Genomic DNA, 19,814 nt, shown 5'->3' with positions numbered 1-19,814 from the left:
TTGCATCTTGTTCACACACAAGTTTTGGTGCTGGCACTGAAATCAAGATTCCTGAGCCATTTCCTTGCTTTTGCAAAACATACCTATATCTCATGCTAGGAAAAAAGAGAGAGGCTATACTTTGTAAAAGAATATTATAAAAACCAGTATTATCAATCTCATTTTATAAATTTGTCACTAGATTAGTTCTTTTAGAAACTTACTTTGTGTCATTTTAAATTAAATCATATGCAACAACAAGGTAATAGCAATAATTTAGGATTAATCAAACTAGTAGGATATATTATATGGGTGGAACGACCAGTATGATATATTATATTGATTGAACGACGATGTAATACTCTATTATAATTTATATTAGTTTTAAATTATCTACCAACTTAATTTTATAATACAAGACATTTTAACTTTTTCTGAAACTTATTTGGTGGCACATTTCTTGAGGACAAAGTTGATGGTTATTGTCTCTTTTGAATAACAATTCTGCATTGAAAAAAAGATGTATACATCGATAATGTAAGAGTTTTTTATACTGTTATTGTATTATCCAACATTCATTTTTATCATCATTGACTTTTCAGACAAAATAATTCAAATAAACAGTAGATGATGTACTGACTGTGTATACATATTTACATATATGGTCATGTATTGGCTGAAAAAACATAATAGTCGTGCACATGCACTATATCATATTCCTTATCTAAGCCTATCACATTTTGCCATATGAATAAAAGAAAAATTATAAAAACAAAAAATAATAAAATGTCATATTTTAATTGGTTTGGGACATAGAATGAAATACCATTCGAAACTGGTGATCTTAGTCCATTACTATTAGGCTATGTCTATGTCTCTGGCATAAGATTCACACATATTAAGTCCTTCTACACGAGCCAATGATAATTATGAGTTTAGTTTTGTTGTTGTTAAGCACTAATTGACTTAACCCTTTGCATAGTGTGAATTAGTTAAAGACAAAAAGTAGAATTTCACACTCATTTAGCATCTCTTAATCAAAGAATGATAGTGAATTATATATAATTATATATAGCCAATGAGAAAGGGAAAACCTATCTTAACCAATAATTACAGCATTAAAATTATCATTGAAAAGGTAAAGTCGGTAGATCATATCAGATTCTGATGATTTTATCAGATTGGGCTTCATGATTTTCTGTGATCTATGATAATTTGAGATGGGACCCATGATTTTCCATCTGTTTTTCTTTATTTCTTAGTAAAATTAAAATTGAAGATAAATTTGTTAGTTAAAGGAGTGTTTTCTAGAGTAGAATATTGATAAGGTGATTCGTTAACATCAGTTTCATTTTCACCTCTAATTTAATTTAATTTGTTTCTTCCATTGAAGATACTGTTATGTCAATTATGTAGTCGATAAACTTCTTTATGGCCATAACTTACATTTTGTTTGATAATTTAGTTAGTCTTTGTACATGTCACATGCTTTTAACTTTATTTCTATTGCAGATTAACATGTTGTTTACGACATGTCTAGCATATATGACCATGCTTTGTCTAGACAAGTTCTGTTTACTATTGAAAATGAATGATCTTGGTGATTTAAGAAGGAGCTGGTCATTGGTATAAGTGTAAGATTCATTGAATCCTTAAACATCGATTAAAGTTATGAGATATATTTGTTCGGACAGAATATCATACACTTTACTGGTTAACAAATAAGAACAACCTTCATATAATAAAAGGGGTGTGACAACTTTCAACAAAACGTTATATGATAATGCACTTTTTTCCCTCATACCCTCATACAATCATGAACTCTGTATTTTTAATTTGATGTTATTTGTTTGAAAGCTAATAAACCAATTTACAGAACTTCAGGGCTCGTACATAAGCAACCTGCTCCACACCAATAGATAAAATATACATGAGATAGATTTAGAAGCAAAGAATACTTTTCATATATTTATTTAACTTGTTTCTTTCAGCTAGAGTGCCTTTAATGTGTTCAAGTGGAAGTGGTGCATACATCATACTACACAAAATTATATTTATTGGATTTTTTTGAGAAACTTCAAAGTTCAATTAGACATTGCACTAACAAAATTCGTAATTGGGTCATTGAACATGATAATTTTTTTATTTGCGTTCTTCATAAAAAATTTGTAGCTCCATTGGCATTATGTTAGGGATTAATTTAAATTGAAGCACTTTGATTAACTACCTACCTTAAAAAGTGGATAGGGTAGCAATCACACCAGCTTAGCCTGCTTAATTATCGGATATAGGAAGAGTGTAAAGTTACAAATGAGTCATCACGTCTTAAACCAAAATTTTAAGGTATTAGTTTCATGATCATTTTTTAATTATAAACTATTTCCTTCCTCCCGCATCCGATGTGTCATACTTAAAGAAACCCAACATCTGATGAGCACCTTAATTAGTTTTAATAAACAGTGTACAGTAGAGACAAACACAAACAAAGTATGTAAACAAAGTGTTGAAACAAAATGACGTCAGTCTCATGATTAAACCATTACTTAATTCATAGTTGATGTTCCTAACCTTTCTATACAAGCTTTCGGCTTTTGATCCATCTCCACTATTCTTTCATTTAATAAGTGATATTTGTGTGCTAGCTAGATTTGAAGCTCATTTATTTTTTAAACTAATGGGTTCGCTTTGTATAATACAAACCCTTGAAAAGTAGAGTATCGGTTTTTTAATAAATAAAAGGGTTTTATTATTTGTACAATAAAATTAAGTATTAACATATTTTTATATTATCACACATTCATAATTAGATCTTTTATATGGTAATATTTTTTTGACTATCTTTCACCAAATTAAACCAGGTCATTGTATATATAAAATGACCTTTTCTATCCACTTATGTTCATTACTTTTTATATACTAAAAGAGTGTATTGTTCTCAAAGAAACCTGCATTAGTTACTAATACTTTTAGCAAGAGATAATATATAAAACTATTCTTTCTCAATAATTAAGTCATGTAGTTGGAACTCTACCTGACTATCTGTTAAGAGAAACAGAAGGTCTTGTTTCATATATATATATATATATATATATATATATATTGCATGCAGTGTATATAGACTGCAAATTGAAGAGGAAAACCTATATGATGTTCATATATGCATGTATAGAAAATATTAATTATGGTGGAGGTCTTGTGTTACGTACACATCAATCAAATTAACCTGAACCAGTGAAATAAATGGATAAACTATATATGGTGGAGCTCTTGTGGTATGCATATGAAAACATTAAAGTGATGGAAGATAGAAATGATTAACACTTGTTATAGACAGCTTTGGAGTCTGACATGTCAAGGAAGCAATGGTGGTAAATGTAGAGAGACCGTTCACCAAACAGACAAATTCATGTACATTATATTTGTGTTGTGTGTTACCCTCTAGTTGATTTTACTGGCCTTGTAAAATGTGATAATGCAAGTAAAAACTATAATTGATCCTTATGCAGAATATGTGATAATGTGATAATGCAATTAGAAAGACCCAAACACTCACAAGCACGACTTAACCATCTACTAGGATATACCTTACTTTTAATTTGTTTTGTATATGATGTACAAATTACACTTATATGTGACATGGTATCTTAGGATAAAATATAGCGGTAGAGTTTGGGGGTGGCGTGAAAACTTAGTGCCACGCCGTCCAAACAAACACCTTTCTATCTATTTGCCACCCCACGCGCAATCACCAACTTCATTTACAACATTCTTAGTATATATATATAATTCTTATGTTTCTTTTGTACAACATTCTCTTCTCTGTATACAAATGTGCTTTAGCAATTACATATATATAGTGGCTGCTCTCTCTTCTCCTTAAACAAACAAACATTGCACCTTCACCTTAAGTAGTCCAACACATCTCTCCTTCTTCTCCAGTGTCTGTAACAAGGTAAAGAAGAAATATGACAGTAACCCAACTTTCTGTGAGTTTCATATCTATTGTTTTTTTAATTTAAAGAATCAACACCATATTCGAGGAATTTCAGCAAAGTGAAAATACTATATGTATAGTGTTCATACCTCATATAGTATAACTATTAATTCTTTTTCTTTTCTTGATATATATATATATATATATAGTTGATTGTCCAGCAATTGTGTCCTTGGATAATTCTGAAAACTAGCTTATATATGTTGATGAATGGAACTTTGTTTCTCTAGCATGCTATGCTATTCGTGGTGGTCATGAATGGTGACCAACGATATTTTCTTCAGGCAAGTCTTTCTCCACCAGCAGCAGGTATTGGGAGTAGTGCACTGCACTCAAAGAAATGTGACATGCTAGTGACAGCAAAGTCAAGCTTTTCGGCCTATAGCTTTTGTGTTCAATATACTTTTTCTCTAGTTCATGTCATGCAACTAAAGGCATAACAAAATGAGCTTTTCTTGGGATTAATAATATGTAATTAGTAAATTTGTTTTTATTAATGGTGGGTTCCACATGGTGTGCCAATTTTGTCATTGCACATGCTGCATAATTGTTGGCTTCATCATCATTACTACTATATATTTCAGCCCTAGGTGCTTTTGTATAGAGCTATGAGTGTATAAACTATTATGACAAATTGATAAAAAACGAAGGCAGTGGTCCAACTATTATGTCCTCATCCTCCAATACTCCCTTTAATCCTGTAATAGTTTTTTCTTTTGATCCACATTAATGAGAAACAAGATAAGCTGTTATTTTTTTGGTTGGAGATAAGCTTTTATTATGTATATTGAAATTAAAACCAAATCATATATAATTTGCCACAGTAATCTTGACTCATTATCGTTTATTGCTTCTTTCAGGAAAGACCATCAATGGATATGGAGTCATGTGTACCTCCTGGATTTAGATTTCATCCAACAGAAGAAGAACTTGTGGGGTATTACCTCAAGAGGAAGATAAATTCGCTAAAAATTGACCTAGATGTTATTGTTGAGATCGATCTCTATAAAATTGAACCATGGGACATACAAGGTACGTAGAGTAATCACATTGTGTGTGTATATATATATATGTGGGTTTATGTAAATAATTCTATCTCAAATAAAGGGACTTGATCTTTCATTTATGGGCAATTTAAGAAACTTTAGGTTATCATAATAACTATCTGGAGTGAGCTAGATGCAATTATAGTTAGAAACTTATGTGGTTGAAAAAATGCAGATAGATGCAAGCAAGGATATGAGGAACAGAATGAGTGGTACTTTTTCAGCCACAAAGATAAGAAGTATCCAACAGGAACAAGAACTAATAGGGCTACTGTTGCTGGATTCTGGAAAGCAACAGGAAGGGACAAAGCTGTGATGTCCAAAAACAGAATGATAGGAATGAGAAAGACACTTGTTTTCTATGAGGGTCGTGCCCCAAATGGAAGGAAAACTGATTGGATAATGCATGAGTATAGGCATCAAACCTCTGAACATGGTCCTACACAAGTAAGCTTTTATTCTGTCTTCATGAATCTGTGATTACTATTGTGATTTCAGTTATGTATAATATATGCTCCTAACAAAGCAAATTAATGCAAAGGTGGTTTCTAATAATCCATTTACTCTAAATAATAATATGAAAAGGTGGTTTCTAAATGTCATTTTGATAAATAGGCTTGTCAAAACTATTCTAATCACTCCAGATAGTTCTTCTTCCTCTTCATATTCTTCTTTTTTTATATAGTCCTTTTCTTTCTACACCTTATAACAAAATGTGTCACACCCTCAATAACATATTTTCAAGCATGAGCCACTATTAGAGAAGTCTTTGCTATATATAGAAAGCCTTAATACAACAAATTTCAAACATGTAATGACAATACATTCACTTTCTTAAAGACCAAGAAGCAAAGTGCAATAAACTCACTACACATATTCTCATTCTATATATATATATATATTATATGAAAAATACTATACAGAAATAACACTTATATCTCAAGACTTATGAGATCAAAATTCTGAACATGGAAGTTGATTACTGCAGGAAGAAGGATGGGTTGTGTGCCGAGCATTTAAAAAGCCTATTCCAAGTCACAGGCCAGGTTTTGAACCATGGTGTAGTAACCAACAACCACACTATGCAAGACCATTAACATTTGCAGATATCTTAAATGAAACTCATAATAATGTGCTTCATCTTGCTGAAGGTTCAAGTTTTAATAGTAGTATCCCCTTTAGCTCAGAACAGCAAGAGTTATTTCTACCAAACCATACTGCTATTATGGATCAAAAACAACAAATTGAGCTTCCACAGCTAGATAGTCCCAATGCATCTCTATCAGCAAATATGGCAATAAAAGAATGCAATGAATTACAACATCATAATGGTGTAACAAATAAAGAATATTGCAGTGATGAAAGGTGCAATGATAACAATGGACAAGTTGGTGGTGTTGATTGGAAAAGCTTGGATAATTTGTTTGCTTCACAATTAACAGATTCTTCAGCTTACTTTTCACATCAAAATTTGCCCTTGATGATGCTACATAGCCATGAACTACAACCTCAAAATCAAGCCAGTCACATACTAGGATGCTTTCCTGATTCATAACTTGTTTACTAATGGGTGTTGGTTCAATTGGTACATGTTTGATTCCCCTTAAGCAATGTTTTAGGTTCGAGTCATGTGGATGGAAAAAAATAGCCTCACATACCTGTGGATATTCTCGGATAGGATTACCTCCGGTATGAAAATAACTGTGTTCCGTTTTATCTTGCCTTAAGCTAAAGTAGAAGTTGTTTGAGATCTATGGAAGCCCGCTTCTTAAAGATGGTTTAATTAGGAGATAATATTATATCTATTTTTTCGTGATAATGGAGATTCACCTGAACAATGAATCGTCACTTTGTTTAGAAATAAACTTTTTTGTTTAACTTCTTCTTTGTACTAAGTTTAACTTTTTTATTGGTTTTGCCTATGTCACTTATAAAATGTACATTCTCTTTAATCCTCACTTATAAATTGTTATTAAAACTATTTCATCTTCAACCAGTAAATTGGTGAATCATCTTAATATTAGTATGGTATAATAATTATATTGGTCGTGCAATCATACCGATTAAAACCAGTTAAAATCGGTCAAAACCATTCATCCTACCGGTTTTCAATTGAACCGTACTTGTCATACCGGCCAGTTTTTATTTAAAATTAATTTTTTAATGAAAATATAAAATAATTGGTTTTATTTAAAATTAATATGTTATATATGTATATTTAATTTCATTGGTATACGATTTAATTAATGAACCACCAGTTAAACCGTTATACTACTATCCAATATCCTAACCGAATAACACTCTTATAAAACAAAGATGCTAAGTAAATACTGTCCATGAAAATCACCTTGGCATTGTTATATTTATAAGGAAATGGTCTCAATGCTTCCCTCTTGATTTTCTTTGTCACTTTCTTTGGAAGTTATCACTAATAATTTCTTGGTGGTACATGGATATATATATATTTTTTAATAAATCTTAAAAAAATTATCTCAAATCACTCTCCAAAATGATATAGCAATTTTAGTTTTCTAACACATCAAGTATTATATCCATTTTGTGAAAAAAGAAATAGGGTAATATTTTCATATTTCCTCTAAAAAGGAAATATCTAAACAAATATTCAGAGTTAGCTTCTTACTTACATAGAGTCAGACTCCAACTTTGTTTTGATAATCGAATTAAGGATAAGTTTTTTTAGATTGAGTTAGATCAAGTTGAATAGCCCATTTTTATAATTGATTATGGCAAAAATGATTTTCTTTTACTAAAAATGTATACTTCCTCTAAGCCCCTAATGGGTTAATGATATCTGATAAAAAAAAGGTAATAAACTATAATCATTTACAATATTTTTAATCTCATTATTTTTACTTTGCATTGAGATTCTTTTGTCAAATTTTCTTTAACTTCTAATTAATACAAACAAATGAGCAAAAAATGATGAAACAAGAAGGGCACTAACCAAATTAGGGGCATAGTAAATAAATCATAGTTGAGGCAAATTATATAACATAATGAAGCAAACTCAAAATTTATTATACATAATATTTGACCAGGAGGCTTTATTTATTTGGTAGCAACATGCTAAAAGCCAAAGACAAAAAGGAAACCCAAATAGAAAAAAAAGTAGTGCTATATCCTTAAATTATGATATATGTCACATTTTTAATGGTAGGAAAAAAAGAACAACATGGCAGAAAGAGCCTCAATTATATCATATAGATATATACAGTTAACTCTTGAGGTGAGAAGATAACAACATGAAATATAAAAGAATAGGTGTAATAAATGAATAATGACTTTCTTCTTCACACTGTCTTCAAACACAAAAGCTTTTATTCTCTCTCTAACAAAAACGTATCCAGCTACATTTCATTATAAGAATCTCTCTCTCTCTTCAACCCCCAAATTCAATTATTAGGGTTTTCATCAAATCAACACACTCTCTCTCTCACTAAGCTTTTTCGTTTTCACCTTCAATTTCTCCAATTCTCACTCACTGATCCATCACCAACTTGGATGGGATCACCGTGATTGGATCCACATAATGGCGGCGCCGAGGAACTTGGCGACGGCGGGTGACAGTGCTTGGCTGTCAAGGGACATAGAGAATGACGGTGGCGCGACGGAGGCGGAGGAAGAAGATTCCCCTTCCGCCAAGAAGCCTAGATGGGAGAAGTTTCCATTCAAGACGTGGGAATTCGGCGTGGCCATTGGCGTGTTCTTGGTGTTCTCGATAGGGTTATTCTTCATTTATCTCACTATGCCTCCTGCTGAGAAAGGTCACATCAAACTCCCTCGCACCCTTTCGGATCTTCGCCTCCTCAAGTACATTATTTTTCTTCTCTTTTTATTAGCTTTTGATTTCATTCGCTGTACAAAAATGCTTTCTTTTTATGGCGAAGGAGTTATTGTTTTTATGATTATATGGTCATAGGAAAAGTGTTTGTCCTACACGCTTTTATTTATTGGGTGCAGGTTAGAGAATAGAGAGAAAGTGATACATGTGAATTGTGATGAGCTTCAATGTTTCAATCTATTTGCATTTAGCCGGTTACTATAATTTCTTCTCTTCCTTGCAGAGATCATCTTTAGACATTTTGATTAGATTAAATCAAAGGGAAAGAGTGAATACCTGAATTCACACCTAGGAAAGAATTTCAATCTAATTTAGTCATGTGAAATGAAAAATCATAATTTTTTTTATCTAAATTTGGCACTCGAGAAGCTCAAATGCATATCAAAATAGTCATTTCAGGACAATATTTAGATGCACATTAGTCCCTATTAGGGATTATTCTGATTGTCATTGGAGATTCATAGGGACCAAATTTGAACTTTACAAACTCGGGTACCCTTAGGGTTTGTCTGCTAAGTTGGGTTTTGGAGTGAAAAGAATGAAAAGGGAAGGCTTCAGAGTCATCTCACAAGTGTATTTCATGGCTCTGAAGTCTTCCCTTTTCCTTCTTTCCCCTTCAAAACCCAACTTGCAAACATTCCCTTAAAGGACTCTCTGAAAGATATAGATTTTAGTTGTGAGCTATTCTAAATATGATATAAAGCAATTCAAACACACACTAAGTAGGATTTGAGTTGTAATGCGTTGCTTGATGGTTTCAACTTTCAACCTACATATAGTTATTGTGTTTCATCCACATGGTTTACTTTTCTGCAGAAACTATCTTTCAACGTATGCAAAAAACCATCCTGCACAATTCATTCTTGGTTACTGCTCCACCTACATCTTCATGCAGACTTTTATGATTCCAGGAACAATTTTCATGTCCTTGTTAGCTGGGGCTCTTTTTGGAGTTGTTCGAGGGATCATGTTAGTTGTTTTCAATGCCACCGCTGGAGCATCGTCATGCTTCTTTTTGTCTAAGTTAATTGGAAGGCCTTTAGTTTCTTGGTTGTGGCCTGAGAAGTTAAGGTTTTTCCAAGCTGAGGTTTGTGTTTCTTTTCCACCTTCTATGATGTTTATCTCGAGATTACCTAACATAGAAATATTATTGAGTCAACACTCAACTGTGTTAACCTGGTTTTTTGTTGGTTTAATCAGATAGCAAAGCGTAGGGATAAGCTCTTTAACTATATGCTTTTTCTGAGGGTAACCCCAACATTGCCAAATCTTTTCATCAATTTGGCATCTCCAATTGTTGATGTACCATTTCATACATTCTTCTTGGGAACATTGATCGGTCTTATTCCAGCCGCATATATCACTGTCAGAGTAAGTTATTGTGCCCATCTTACTGCTATTTTATTTTAAGTTTTAGGTAAAATCTTGCTGTTATGAACTCTATTTATTTGCATTAAGTATGACGTGTGTTCACCTCATTTTAGTTAGTTTCTTGTGGTTGCCTACTTTCATGAGAGACTCAAAATGAATTCATATTTACCAATATGATTCAATAATTTGGTACATTGACACCAATGGCCCATTCATATGTTCTGCTCCTATAACTAACCTAACTAGTTAAAAACTAACCATATTTCCTACCAATCCTTTTCTACATTTAGATTCCTCCAGTCCATATTGCAGACTTTCCTGTGAGTACTCTGCCATCAGAGAACTGCATCCAAACCCTCTTCTCTCATAGGCTCAGAAGTTCAGTGACTTGGCAGAATTTTATAATTGAAGTGATTAGATTGGTTCCATTTTGACATCCAGTACTCACCGATTTTTAGCTAAAAGGGCAATCTGGTGCTATAAAGCTCTTGCTATGCGTAAGGTCTATTATGTGGTCTACAGTACACAGTCTTACCATGTATTTCCAAGAGAATGTTTCATGGCAGATTTGTTTCTTCATTTATTCAATAAAAAACAGTTTGTTGCACATACATTTTTTTTCTCTGATTACATGTCAGTATGGTTTTCCTGTGTGACCCCTGAATGTCATGCTTTGATTTTTAACCAGCATGTATTTTTGTTTCCTTTAATTCCGAAATGATGGGCGTCGTTCAATCCATTTAGCCGGCTCCACTGGAATTAAGGATTGGTTGTTGTAAGTCCAAACTGATGGATGGAGAAGCTATTAATAGACTATTTTCTATTCTGCTGTGTAACTTTTTGGAGCTGTTTTTCTGCATTTCTTTTATGATACTCCTAACTCCTCCATTGTTGTTTAACCAGGCTGGTCTTGCTCTTGGAGATCTAAAGTCAGTGAGGGATCTATATGATATTAAGACATTGTCAGTTCTTTTCTTCATTGGTTTTGTTGCCATACTTCCGACGCTTCTGAAGAGGAAGCGAGTATACGAATGAAAGGCTTATTATTGTTAATTATAACAGTGGCATACCCTCCAATTTATTTAGGGTGGAGCCTCTTCTTTGTTCTTTTTCTTTTTTATTGGGAGGGGATAGTGATGCTACACTTAGTGAGTGGTGACAAACCTGTTCAGCCTCAGCTCATGGGGTTTGGTCGGCAGCATTTAAATTATTAATGTTGATAGAACAATATGATGTCGTTCAATCCTATGTAGTTCGATTCATGTTCTTTTGCAGTGTGTATGCATACATGCCTTACATCATATAGGAACTGGCTTTTGCTCTGCACCAATTCTTGTTTATTGAATATTAAGATATATATATAGCAGAGAAGCTCTACCGTTATTCTTTCTGTTAGTTATTCTATTTTATTACTTATTTTCCATCATCTCATAGCCTTATGGTATTTTCAGTGCCTTTCATGCTTGTGGAAATGGTAGACCGTGTAAGATTTGGATTCTGGTGAGCAATAACAGCCACAACGTTGTTTATTCTCTCAGTTTAGTGTTATAACAAAACAAAAAAATTAATGTTTTTGTATTTATTTCACATGTATATAACAAAACAAAAAATGTATTTTTTTAAATATTTATTTTACATATATATACTTTTGTATTTTTTGCTCTCTTTTATTACACATATAACAAATTTTCAGAAAAAAATAATACTTTCTTAAAAAAATTCAATAAATATATTTTTATTTATGTGGGGCCCTCCAATCCTTTTCGAATTCATCCTCTATAGCTATTAAAACAATCTTCGTTAGGGCCCCAATGTGCTTAGTTTGGTGAAATATGTAAGGTGCAAATTCAACTTATTAAGATAATAAGTTCATTTTAGTCACTCAAAATTGAACTCACAAACTCAATGATAACATAACATTAAGGAGACTGAAATCAACTATTCAACTTTAGTGCAGATTGAGACTGCAAATGAGATACAGGGAAAGTGTATTTAATGCAGCAGGGAATGAGTCATAACTTCATGATCATGAACCTAGTTAGAATGGTTTGAAAATTGTCATCAAACCTATTCCAACATAGCATTATGGACATTTTAGTCACATTCTTTTATTACACAACAATACTAACATGATTAAACTAAAAAAGAGGTTCAACATGTTAACAAGCTCCTTTTTTTAGATACCAAATACTTGCCCATGCTTTCTTTTTCTATTCAAGACAACATCATGTGTAGAAAATACTCAACTTCATTAGATGTTGCCAGAGAAATTATTAAACAATAGCTTAAAAATGTAAACAAAGTTCCAGTACTTGACAGATGATAATCATGTAGATCTACAATAAACTTGAATATGGTTTTTCTTCTACCATCATGTTTTCCTAACTGTACAAATGATTAGCTCAGTTAGCATATCAAGAAGAATCTTCTTTAGCTGCAAATGCATCTGCTATGTTGAAGTTCAAATTTCCTTTCATGGTTCTGCTCCTACCCATATCTGGATCACCCTTTTTCATCATTGCTGCAAACTCTCCATAATCAATTCTCCCATCCTGAGAAAGAGGTAACAGAATTAGGATCAGTAACCAAATATCTACACCAGAAAGAAGAGGAAAAATCCTATTTTTTGGACTTCATTTGTTTTGTATTTATGAACTAAGGACTTAAATGAATATGTAGTATAGCAAGGTAACATTTCTTTTGAGATAGGACTTATAGATCAACTTTACCTAATCCAAACAAAAAATCTAGACAAGTTCAGGTGATGACATTAACTTTGTAGACAAAATATAGATGGTATCAATGATGGTGTTGGTGATAACAATCCAACAAGTACTATTGGTAATTACGCAAACATGTTCGGAGTAACTTACATGGTCTGTGTCGATCTCTTCGATCATATCATCCAGACGTACTTCGCCTAGGCCGAAGTCTTTGCAAGCCTGTTGAAGCTCGTCAATGGTGATATAACCACTACCATCTTTATCAAAATAGGCAAAAGCTGCAACCAAATTCTCCTCTCTTTCCATCTTATTCAAGTGCAGTGTAGCAGCAAGGAATTCACCATAGTCTATTGTTCCATTATTGTCTATATCAGCCTGCCAAAGTTTTTAAAATAAGGGAATGATCATTCAACTCAACATTCTAAAAATAATAAGCAAAAACAATATGAACTTATTTGAAATAATACAAAACAGATTCCTTTTGATTTCCATTATATGATATTCATGATCTACCTACCGCTTCCATCAGGGATTTAATTTCAGATTCCATGAGATTAGAGCCTACTCTTTTCAAACCACTCTTGAGTTCCTCAAATGTTATCGTCCCACTGTTGTCTGTGTCAATCATTTTGAACAACTCTTTTAACCCGCCGATTTCTTCCTCTGAAAGTCTTTCTGCTATGACCTGAAAACAATTTTTCGAACTAACATACATATAAAATAATACAAAATGGATGAGCATAAAAATCATATAAAATCGACGTAGACTGATATGCTCATGCAAATAAATCACTCATTTGCGTAACTCAACGAATAGGTTGAGTAAAATAAAGTTCAGTCAAAATTAATATCATTGTTGAAATCAAACACGAGGTGAAATGGGTTAAGGTGCATGTAGATATAACTAAACGTACACGCAGCGCCATCTTCTTAAGTTTATTCATCGCCGAGAAATGCTTCAGGCGTGTCAAAACAGCAGAGTCCAGAGGTTTGTCAGGTGCAACTGTATCATCAACAATCCATGGGTGGCCTGATTACACAAACCCCAGTGTCATTACATCTGATACAAAGCAGTGACTCTAATAAACCAGTAAAACATGAAAATCAAGTTACAACTAGTACAAAAGGAACTCACATAGGACTTCATGAGCAGAAATTCTTCTCGTCGGGTCCCTATCCAGCATCTTTTTAACCAAATCTTTAGCGCTTTCTGAGATATTTGGCCATGGTTCAGATGCAAAATCTACCTCTCCATGTAGAATCTGTTTGAAAATTCCGGCTTCAGTTTCTGTGAAAGCAGCTCAGGGAAAAATAAGATAACAATTAGATGATTAAAGAACATACAATGAAGAAAAGCTTCAAAGCTGCAATGCAGATGAAGATCATTACCAGCCCAGAAAGGTGGGACTCCACTGAGTATGATGTAAAGGATAACACCAGCACTCCATACATCGACGTGCGGTCCATATTGCTTGCACAACACTTCAGGGGCAACATAGTAGGGACTTCCAACTACATCATGGAAGTATTGTCCTGAACAGAGAAAATAAACAAATAAAAGTGGATGATAATAAGTTATACTAACTAGGGACTGATAAATGGCCAATGGAAAATCTATGTTCAAAACTAAGAGGAAAGTGCATCTGGTGCACAACATTGCTCTTTACACATTCAACCTAACTAGTAACTATACCTTTATCTACAACCCTGAAGAATAATGCATTTTGAACAAGTCAGCCATAATTAAGTATTGTAAATGGGGTGTTTTATTAGACTCCTGCTTCCCCTGTGTTTATTTTATATTTTGTGGTAACTATATCTAACCATTTTTGGGTACTAATTTTTGCTGAGATATGCAAATTTATCTTGCATATAATGTATACACACCAATGGTAAAATCACCCAAGACATGTACATGCATTGTGAAATTCAATACAAATAGTGATGTCGGTTAGGTGGGGTCGTCTACATGATTGATCGAATGATGACATAATTTTCGATAATAAATCATTTAAAATAAAAAAAACATGGGTTATACACAACATTATTAATCTCCTAGTGATTAAAATTACAAGATGAAAACAAAAGAACAATAAACATGGGGTTATACACAGAACATGATTAATCTCCTAATGATAAAAATAAAATAAAGATGGGGTTATACACAAAACATGATTAAATTAATGAATGAAGAACCTGGCTTGTAGAACACAGAGAGGCCAAAATCAGTGGCCTTCATCATGGCATCTTCACCAGGGGTATCAAACAAGAAATTCTCAGGCTTGAGATCTCTATGAATAACACCAAGAGAGTGGCATGCCTCAACCACCCCAACAATAGTTTTGATCAGTTTCACAGCTTCTTTCTCACTATAATGCCCCTTCTGAATAATCCTATCAAAAAGTTCACCCCCTGCACACAACTCCATCACAAGGTGCACAAACACAGAATCCTCATAGGTTCCTTGTATCTGCACCACATTTGGGTGTTCAGATAAATGATGCATGATCTGAATCTCTCTCCACACATCATCATAATCCTCTTTGCATAAAAGCTTCCTTTTTGGGATTGATTTGCATGCATAGAGCTTCCCTGTGGCCTTGTGAGTGCATAGATATGTTGTCCCAAATTGGCCTTGCCCAAGTTTCTTGCCAAGAAGGTAATGATCTCTTAGCCTTGGTGTTTCATATGGTAACACAGTAGTGCATTTTGAAGAAGACTTTGATGCTAAGTTAGGCTTCTGCATCTCAATTTTCAATAGGAAATGGTGAAAAATCAAAATGGTTATGATCTGAAGATATTAAAGTTTGTTTCTTTACCTTTTTTTCGATCTCTCAGTTTTTTTTGGGTAAATGTAAACTTGGATTGAATTAGTTATTTGATATTCAATGGTTGAGAAGCTACTTCATATTATTGGTGGGGTTAATCCACTCATTCTATAATATCTTCCTGCATCACCATGCACTAAATATTATTGGAAATTAAATAATACTATATCATCATTTTTCATAATATATATTCTTAGTGTGTCATATATCATTCTTTACATACAAATCCAAGTATCATATATTATATATCTATTTAAGTATTTTCTGTCCATTAAAAATATTTTCCCTTTTTTCTGTTAAAAACACTAACTTTTTGGGTTAAAAAAGAAGTTCTTAAGTTTTTGTCTCTCTAACTTACTTATAGGTAGTGTGGTCCCTGCATAATGTACATAATTTATGTACACGACAATAATTTTGCAGAGACATATCTCTCAATATAATTTTACTATAGATATAAAATGGAATGGTCAAAAGGGTCCACGAATGTGTATACTTTGTACTTTCTATGCAACTACTTCCAGCACCATCAGCATATGGTGGCTTAGCTATATATCATGGATATAAGTGATTTGCAAAAATATATAACAGTATCATATCATGGACCAACCTTGCATATAAGAAGGTCAATAATATGAAAGCATATACTGAAAAACATGTATATCCAGTATATTTCCTTCACCTTTTATGAAGTCACACAAAAAAAATACTTGGATACTTTGCATCATTTTCACTCTGTAATCAGTTTTTATGTTTTCATAGTGCTTAGTTATATTAACTTCATTTCCTATAATTTGTTATTGAACTGGTTACATCAAGAATTCACAATGGTTAAAACTATATTAACTTCATTTCCTCTTTATTGTAAACATTATAAAGATTACGATCTTAATGTGAAAAATAAGAAGTATCTCAATTGGTGATTGACTAATACAAAAAAGACATATATGACTAAGAACAATGAATTGGGATAAACCAGTAATATAGGTTCACCTTTTGACACTTTCAAATGATAAAAAATAACTGATCTAAATTTGCATGACATGAAAATAAACATATACTGAACATCCAAAACAAATCTTTCTATAACTATATAAGCCACACAGAAACAAAATATAAATATAATGTCTTTACAAATGAATGAATCACTCATCAGACCCTGTCAACACATTAACCAGAACCTTCATGATTCTCACTCTTGTTTGTAGAGCCAATATGTAATCAGCTGTTTCTCTGAAGAGTCCATCCAACTCCAAAGATTCACTGTTTGGTACAAGTTTCTTCAATGTTCTAACCTTTCTCTGTATTCCTTTAACCCCTCTTCTAGAACCAACCCTTCTCTTCATTAGAATCCTTCTTGGCCTCTTATATTGGACACTTTTCTTTGTGACTTTACCACCTTCCAACACTTTGTTCCACAAATACCCATATGATGAGTTTCTGTGTCCTTCACTTCCCTGAAGCAGATTTGTCAAAGACATGGAAACAAGGGAAGGCTGTGAAGAAATTCCCATAGCTTCAACACAAGGTTTTCTCTCAACTATGATTAATGGAGCTCTGAGTTTTTAAATTCAGGATCCAAGACAAGGGCTATAGATGAAATGACACATAACAAGAGGATATTTATATATGGTGCATGAGCTTGCAGGTATTAAGGATAATTGAGATTTTAACTTAAAGGATTAGAAGGTGGGGGCCACACAACAATTTCTAAGGAGGCTTCCAATGGAATGGGAGAGAGACAGGTGTACCTAAATGTGTTGCTTGTAGCTTTGGGCATGTTCTTCAATCCAATTGCACATGCATCCACATGATTCTTCACATCACAACCAATGGAGAGTTCTATTGTCCCAGATTGTATTTCATATGTTGTCTCGGGTCAATGATAATAAAGCAAAAACAACAATAATAATTATGAATGTTTGAACTTTTTAATCATGTTTTCATTAACATGAGACAATGTATGAGATATGATATGAGACAATAAATCTCTCACCCACCCCAACCTATCTCTCTACACCACCACCACCTTTCATCACACACACACTTCTCTATCTAATAAGACCACCCTGGATTATTCCCCTACCACTTTCTAAATGCAATGCATTCACCATTTTAAAATTGGTTTCTATCATCTTCATTTCCAGCTCAATAAACGTGGCATTCCACATTTGTAAAACTTCTCAGAGTTCATAGCATTTAGTCCATGCTTCTTTAGAGGAAACCACGTTAAATCACACTTAAAATATAAAAAGCAAAAAATAAAGAATGAGAATATTGTTAATTGTCAATGCTTATGTAAACAAAAAGTGGACAATTTAGATCATAATGTTGGGATAAGGTAGATAATCTCTGACATTCATGAACCATATTTGTTTCATTCAACTCATAAATGTCTATCATTCCATTACATAGACAACACAACCAAGAAACATACATTGTAAATTGTACTTACAAAACATATGAGATCTTACAAACATTCTTCATCCTACCCCTTCATTTTTTGATTCTTCATTATATATATGAAAATCCACATACCATTACTCCATTAAAATATCAATGAAACAAAATTAACAAGTCTCTTTTGTAAACTTCCAGATCCAAAAATAAAAAATTATACATAATAATATGGTCAAGATACATTGTTCTTAGTTCTTGTAATAATAAACTGAGTATGCCTATAAACAGAATACTAAAACACTAATTCCTTGGTGTAAACACTTACTTATTCCAATTATCTATGGTTTTGAGCTTTGTTATTCAAATGATGAAATTTAATGATAAAAGTGTATGAACAATGAACTCCATGATAATACGAGTGGGGGCCACTAAAACAAAAACCAATAAAATAAAGTAAATATGACACTGTAGAATCAGATTTAAACCATATGAATGCTCCCAAACAAACTTGGTATATTAATGGCCATAACCAGAGTCTAGTTTTTATATACTACTACTAGTACTCTTTTATGTTGAAGTTCAAATTGACTTTCATGGTTCTGCTCTTACCTATATTTCTGGATCTCCATTTTTCATCATCAATGCAAACTCTCCATACTGAAAACAAAAATGCAAGAGCATTAATATTAAACTGGACATTACTGAAATTTCAAGGACTTAACTATTATCAATGCTGTGTTTGGTTCAATCCATGAAAGGGAATTGTCACGACTGAATCAATTACAAGTAAAATACTTATCATAGTATATTATTGCAATATAAGGTTTTAAATAATGGTTTCTATGTACATTTGCCTTTTCCACTTCAAAGCATCCCAAAAAATGAAAATTACATTGAAACTTAAAAAGAGGAAGCAGTTACTTAGTTTAACATTCAAACTTAAAAATTACATTGATAGGGAAATGAGTTGTATAAGTAATTTGTAGAACTAGGTGCTTAATTTAACATGTACAATTTCATTCACAATACGCTCTTCTTCTTGTAATTTTTGCATAATTCAATAAAAAAGTTCAGATTCTATTATTATTTTCATTAGAATCTCTACCCTTATTTATTTGAGGTAAACATCCATATCACCTCAGGAGTAGAAGAAAAAAGGTTTCTTAATGTGAAAGCAAAATTGCAAACCATTTTGAACGTCGACCAAAGGCAGAGTCTGATGATGATGACGACGATGATGATGACGACGATGACGATTCCGAAGTTGAGATGCTGAGCATATCAAGCGGTGATGAGGATAATGTTAAAGATCCAGTTACGACGTCTAAGAATCGTGGAAGATCAGCGTCGCGGGATGATGATCGTGCCTGGGATGGCGAGGAACCTAGTAGCTTGAAATATGTTTATGAAGGCTGAGGTATGCTGTGATTGTTTGTTAGGGTTCATATATGTCACAATTTACTTTTATTTTTTGTTTAATTTATCTGGTGAACACATTTATGTTGTGGATTTTGATGTTCTTTGAATTGTTTGTTGTTCAAGTTTTGGATAATTGAGTTTCAGAGTTCGTAGCTATGTTCCTCTTTGATTATCCACGGCATGGACATTGATGAA

The 19,814-nt window shown here is 32.8% G+C and overlaps 4 protein-coding genes across 4 annotated transcripts; 2 read left to right on the top strand and 2 right to left on the bottom strand.

The window, feature by feature from the left end:
* Nucleotides 3,886-6,651, top strand: LOC109335369 (NAC domain-containing protein 30-like). The gene is made up of 4 exons (XM_019571510.1): nucleotides 3,886-3,965; nucleotides 4,834-5,005; nucleotides 5,195-5,466; nucleotides 6,008-6,651. The coding sequence occupies exons 1-4, from the start codon at nucleotides 3,945-3,947 to the stop codon at nucleotides 6,572-6,574; spliced, it is 1,032 nt and encodes a 343-aa protein (XP_019427055.1). The 5' UTR covers nucleotides 3,886-3,944; the 3' UTR covers nucleotides 6,575-6,651.
* On the top strand, nucleotides 8,332-11,643 carry LOC109336054 (uncharacterized membrane protein At4g09580-like). The gene is made up of 4 exons (XM_019572401.1): nucleotides 8,332-8,850; nucleotides 9,698-9,968; nucleotides 10,082-10,252; nucleotides 11,156-11,643. Exons 1-4 carry the CDS (start codon nucleotides 8,570-8,572, stop codon nucleotides 11,285-11,287), a joined length of 855 nt encoding a protein of 284 aa, XP_019427946.1. The 5' UTR covers nucleotides 8,332-8,569; the 3' UTR covers nucleotides 11,288-11,643.
* LOC109336053 (calcium-dependent protein kinase 11-like) lies at nucleotides 12,481-15,859 on the bottom strand. The gene is made up of 7 exons (XM_019572400.1): nucleotides 15,172-15,859; nucleotides 14,365-14,508; nucleotides 14,111-14,263; nucleotides 13,890-14,005; nucleotides 13,493-13,660; nucleotides 13,126-13,350; nucleotides 12,481-12,804 (listed from the first exon to the last, which is right to left on the bottom strand). Exons 1-7 carry the CDS (start codon nucleotides 15,719-15,721, stop codon nucleotides 12,667-12,669), a joined length of 1,494 nt encoding a protein of 497 aa, XP_019427945.1. The 5' UTR covers nucleotides 15,722-15,859; the 3' UTR covers nucleotides 12,481-12,666.
* On the bottom strand, nucleotides 16,868-17,442 carry LOC109336055 (transcription factor UPBEAT1-like). Its single transcript, XM_019572402.1, has one exon. It carries the CDS (start codon nucleotides 17,312-17,314, stop codon nucleotides 16,946-16,948), a length of 369 nt encoding a protein of 122 aa, XP_019427947.1. The 5' UTR covers nucleotides 17,315-17,442; the 3' UTR covers nucleotides 16,868-16,945.

This window comes from Lupinus angustifolius, chromosome LG20 (genome assembly GCF_001865875.1).
Source record: "Lupinus angustifolius cultivar Tanjil chromosome LG20, LupAngTanjil_v1.0, whole genome shotgun sequence".
In the NCBI taxonomy this organism is placed as follows: Eukaryota; Viridiplantae; Streptophyta; class Magnoliopsida; order Fabales; family Fabaceae; genus Lupinus; species Lupinus angustifolius.
Note: the sequence above shows the minus strand (reverse complement) of the source record. Positions and strands in the feature narration are given on the sequence as shown.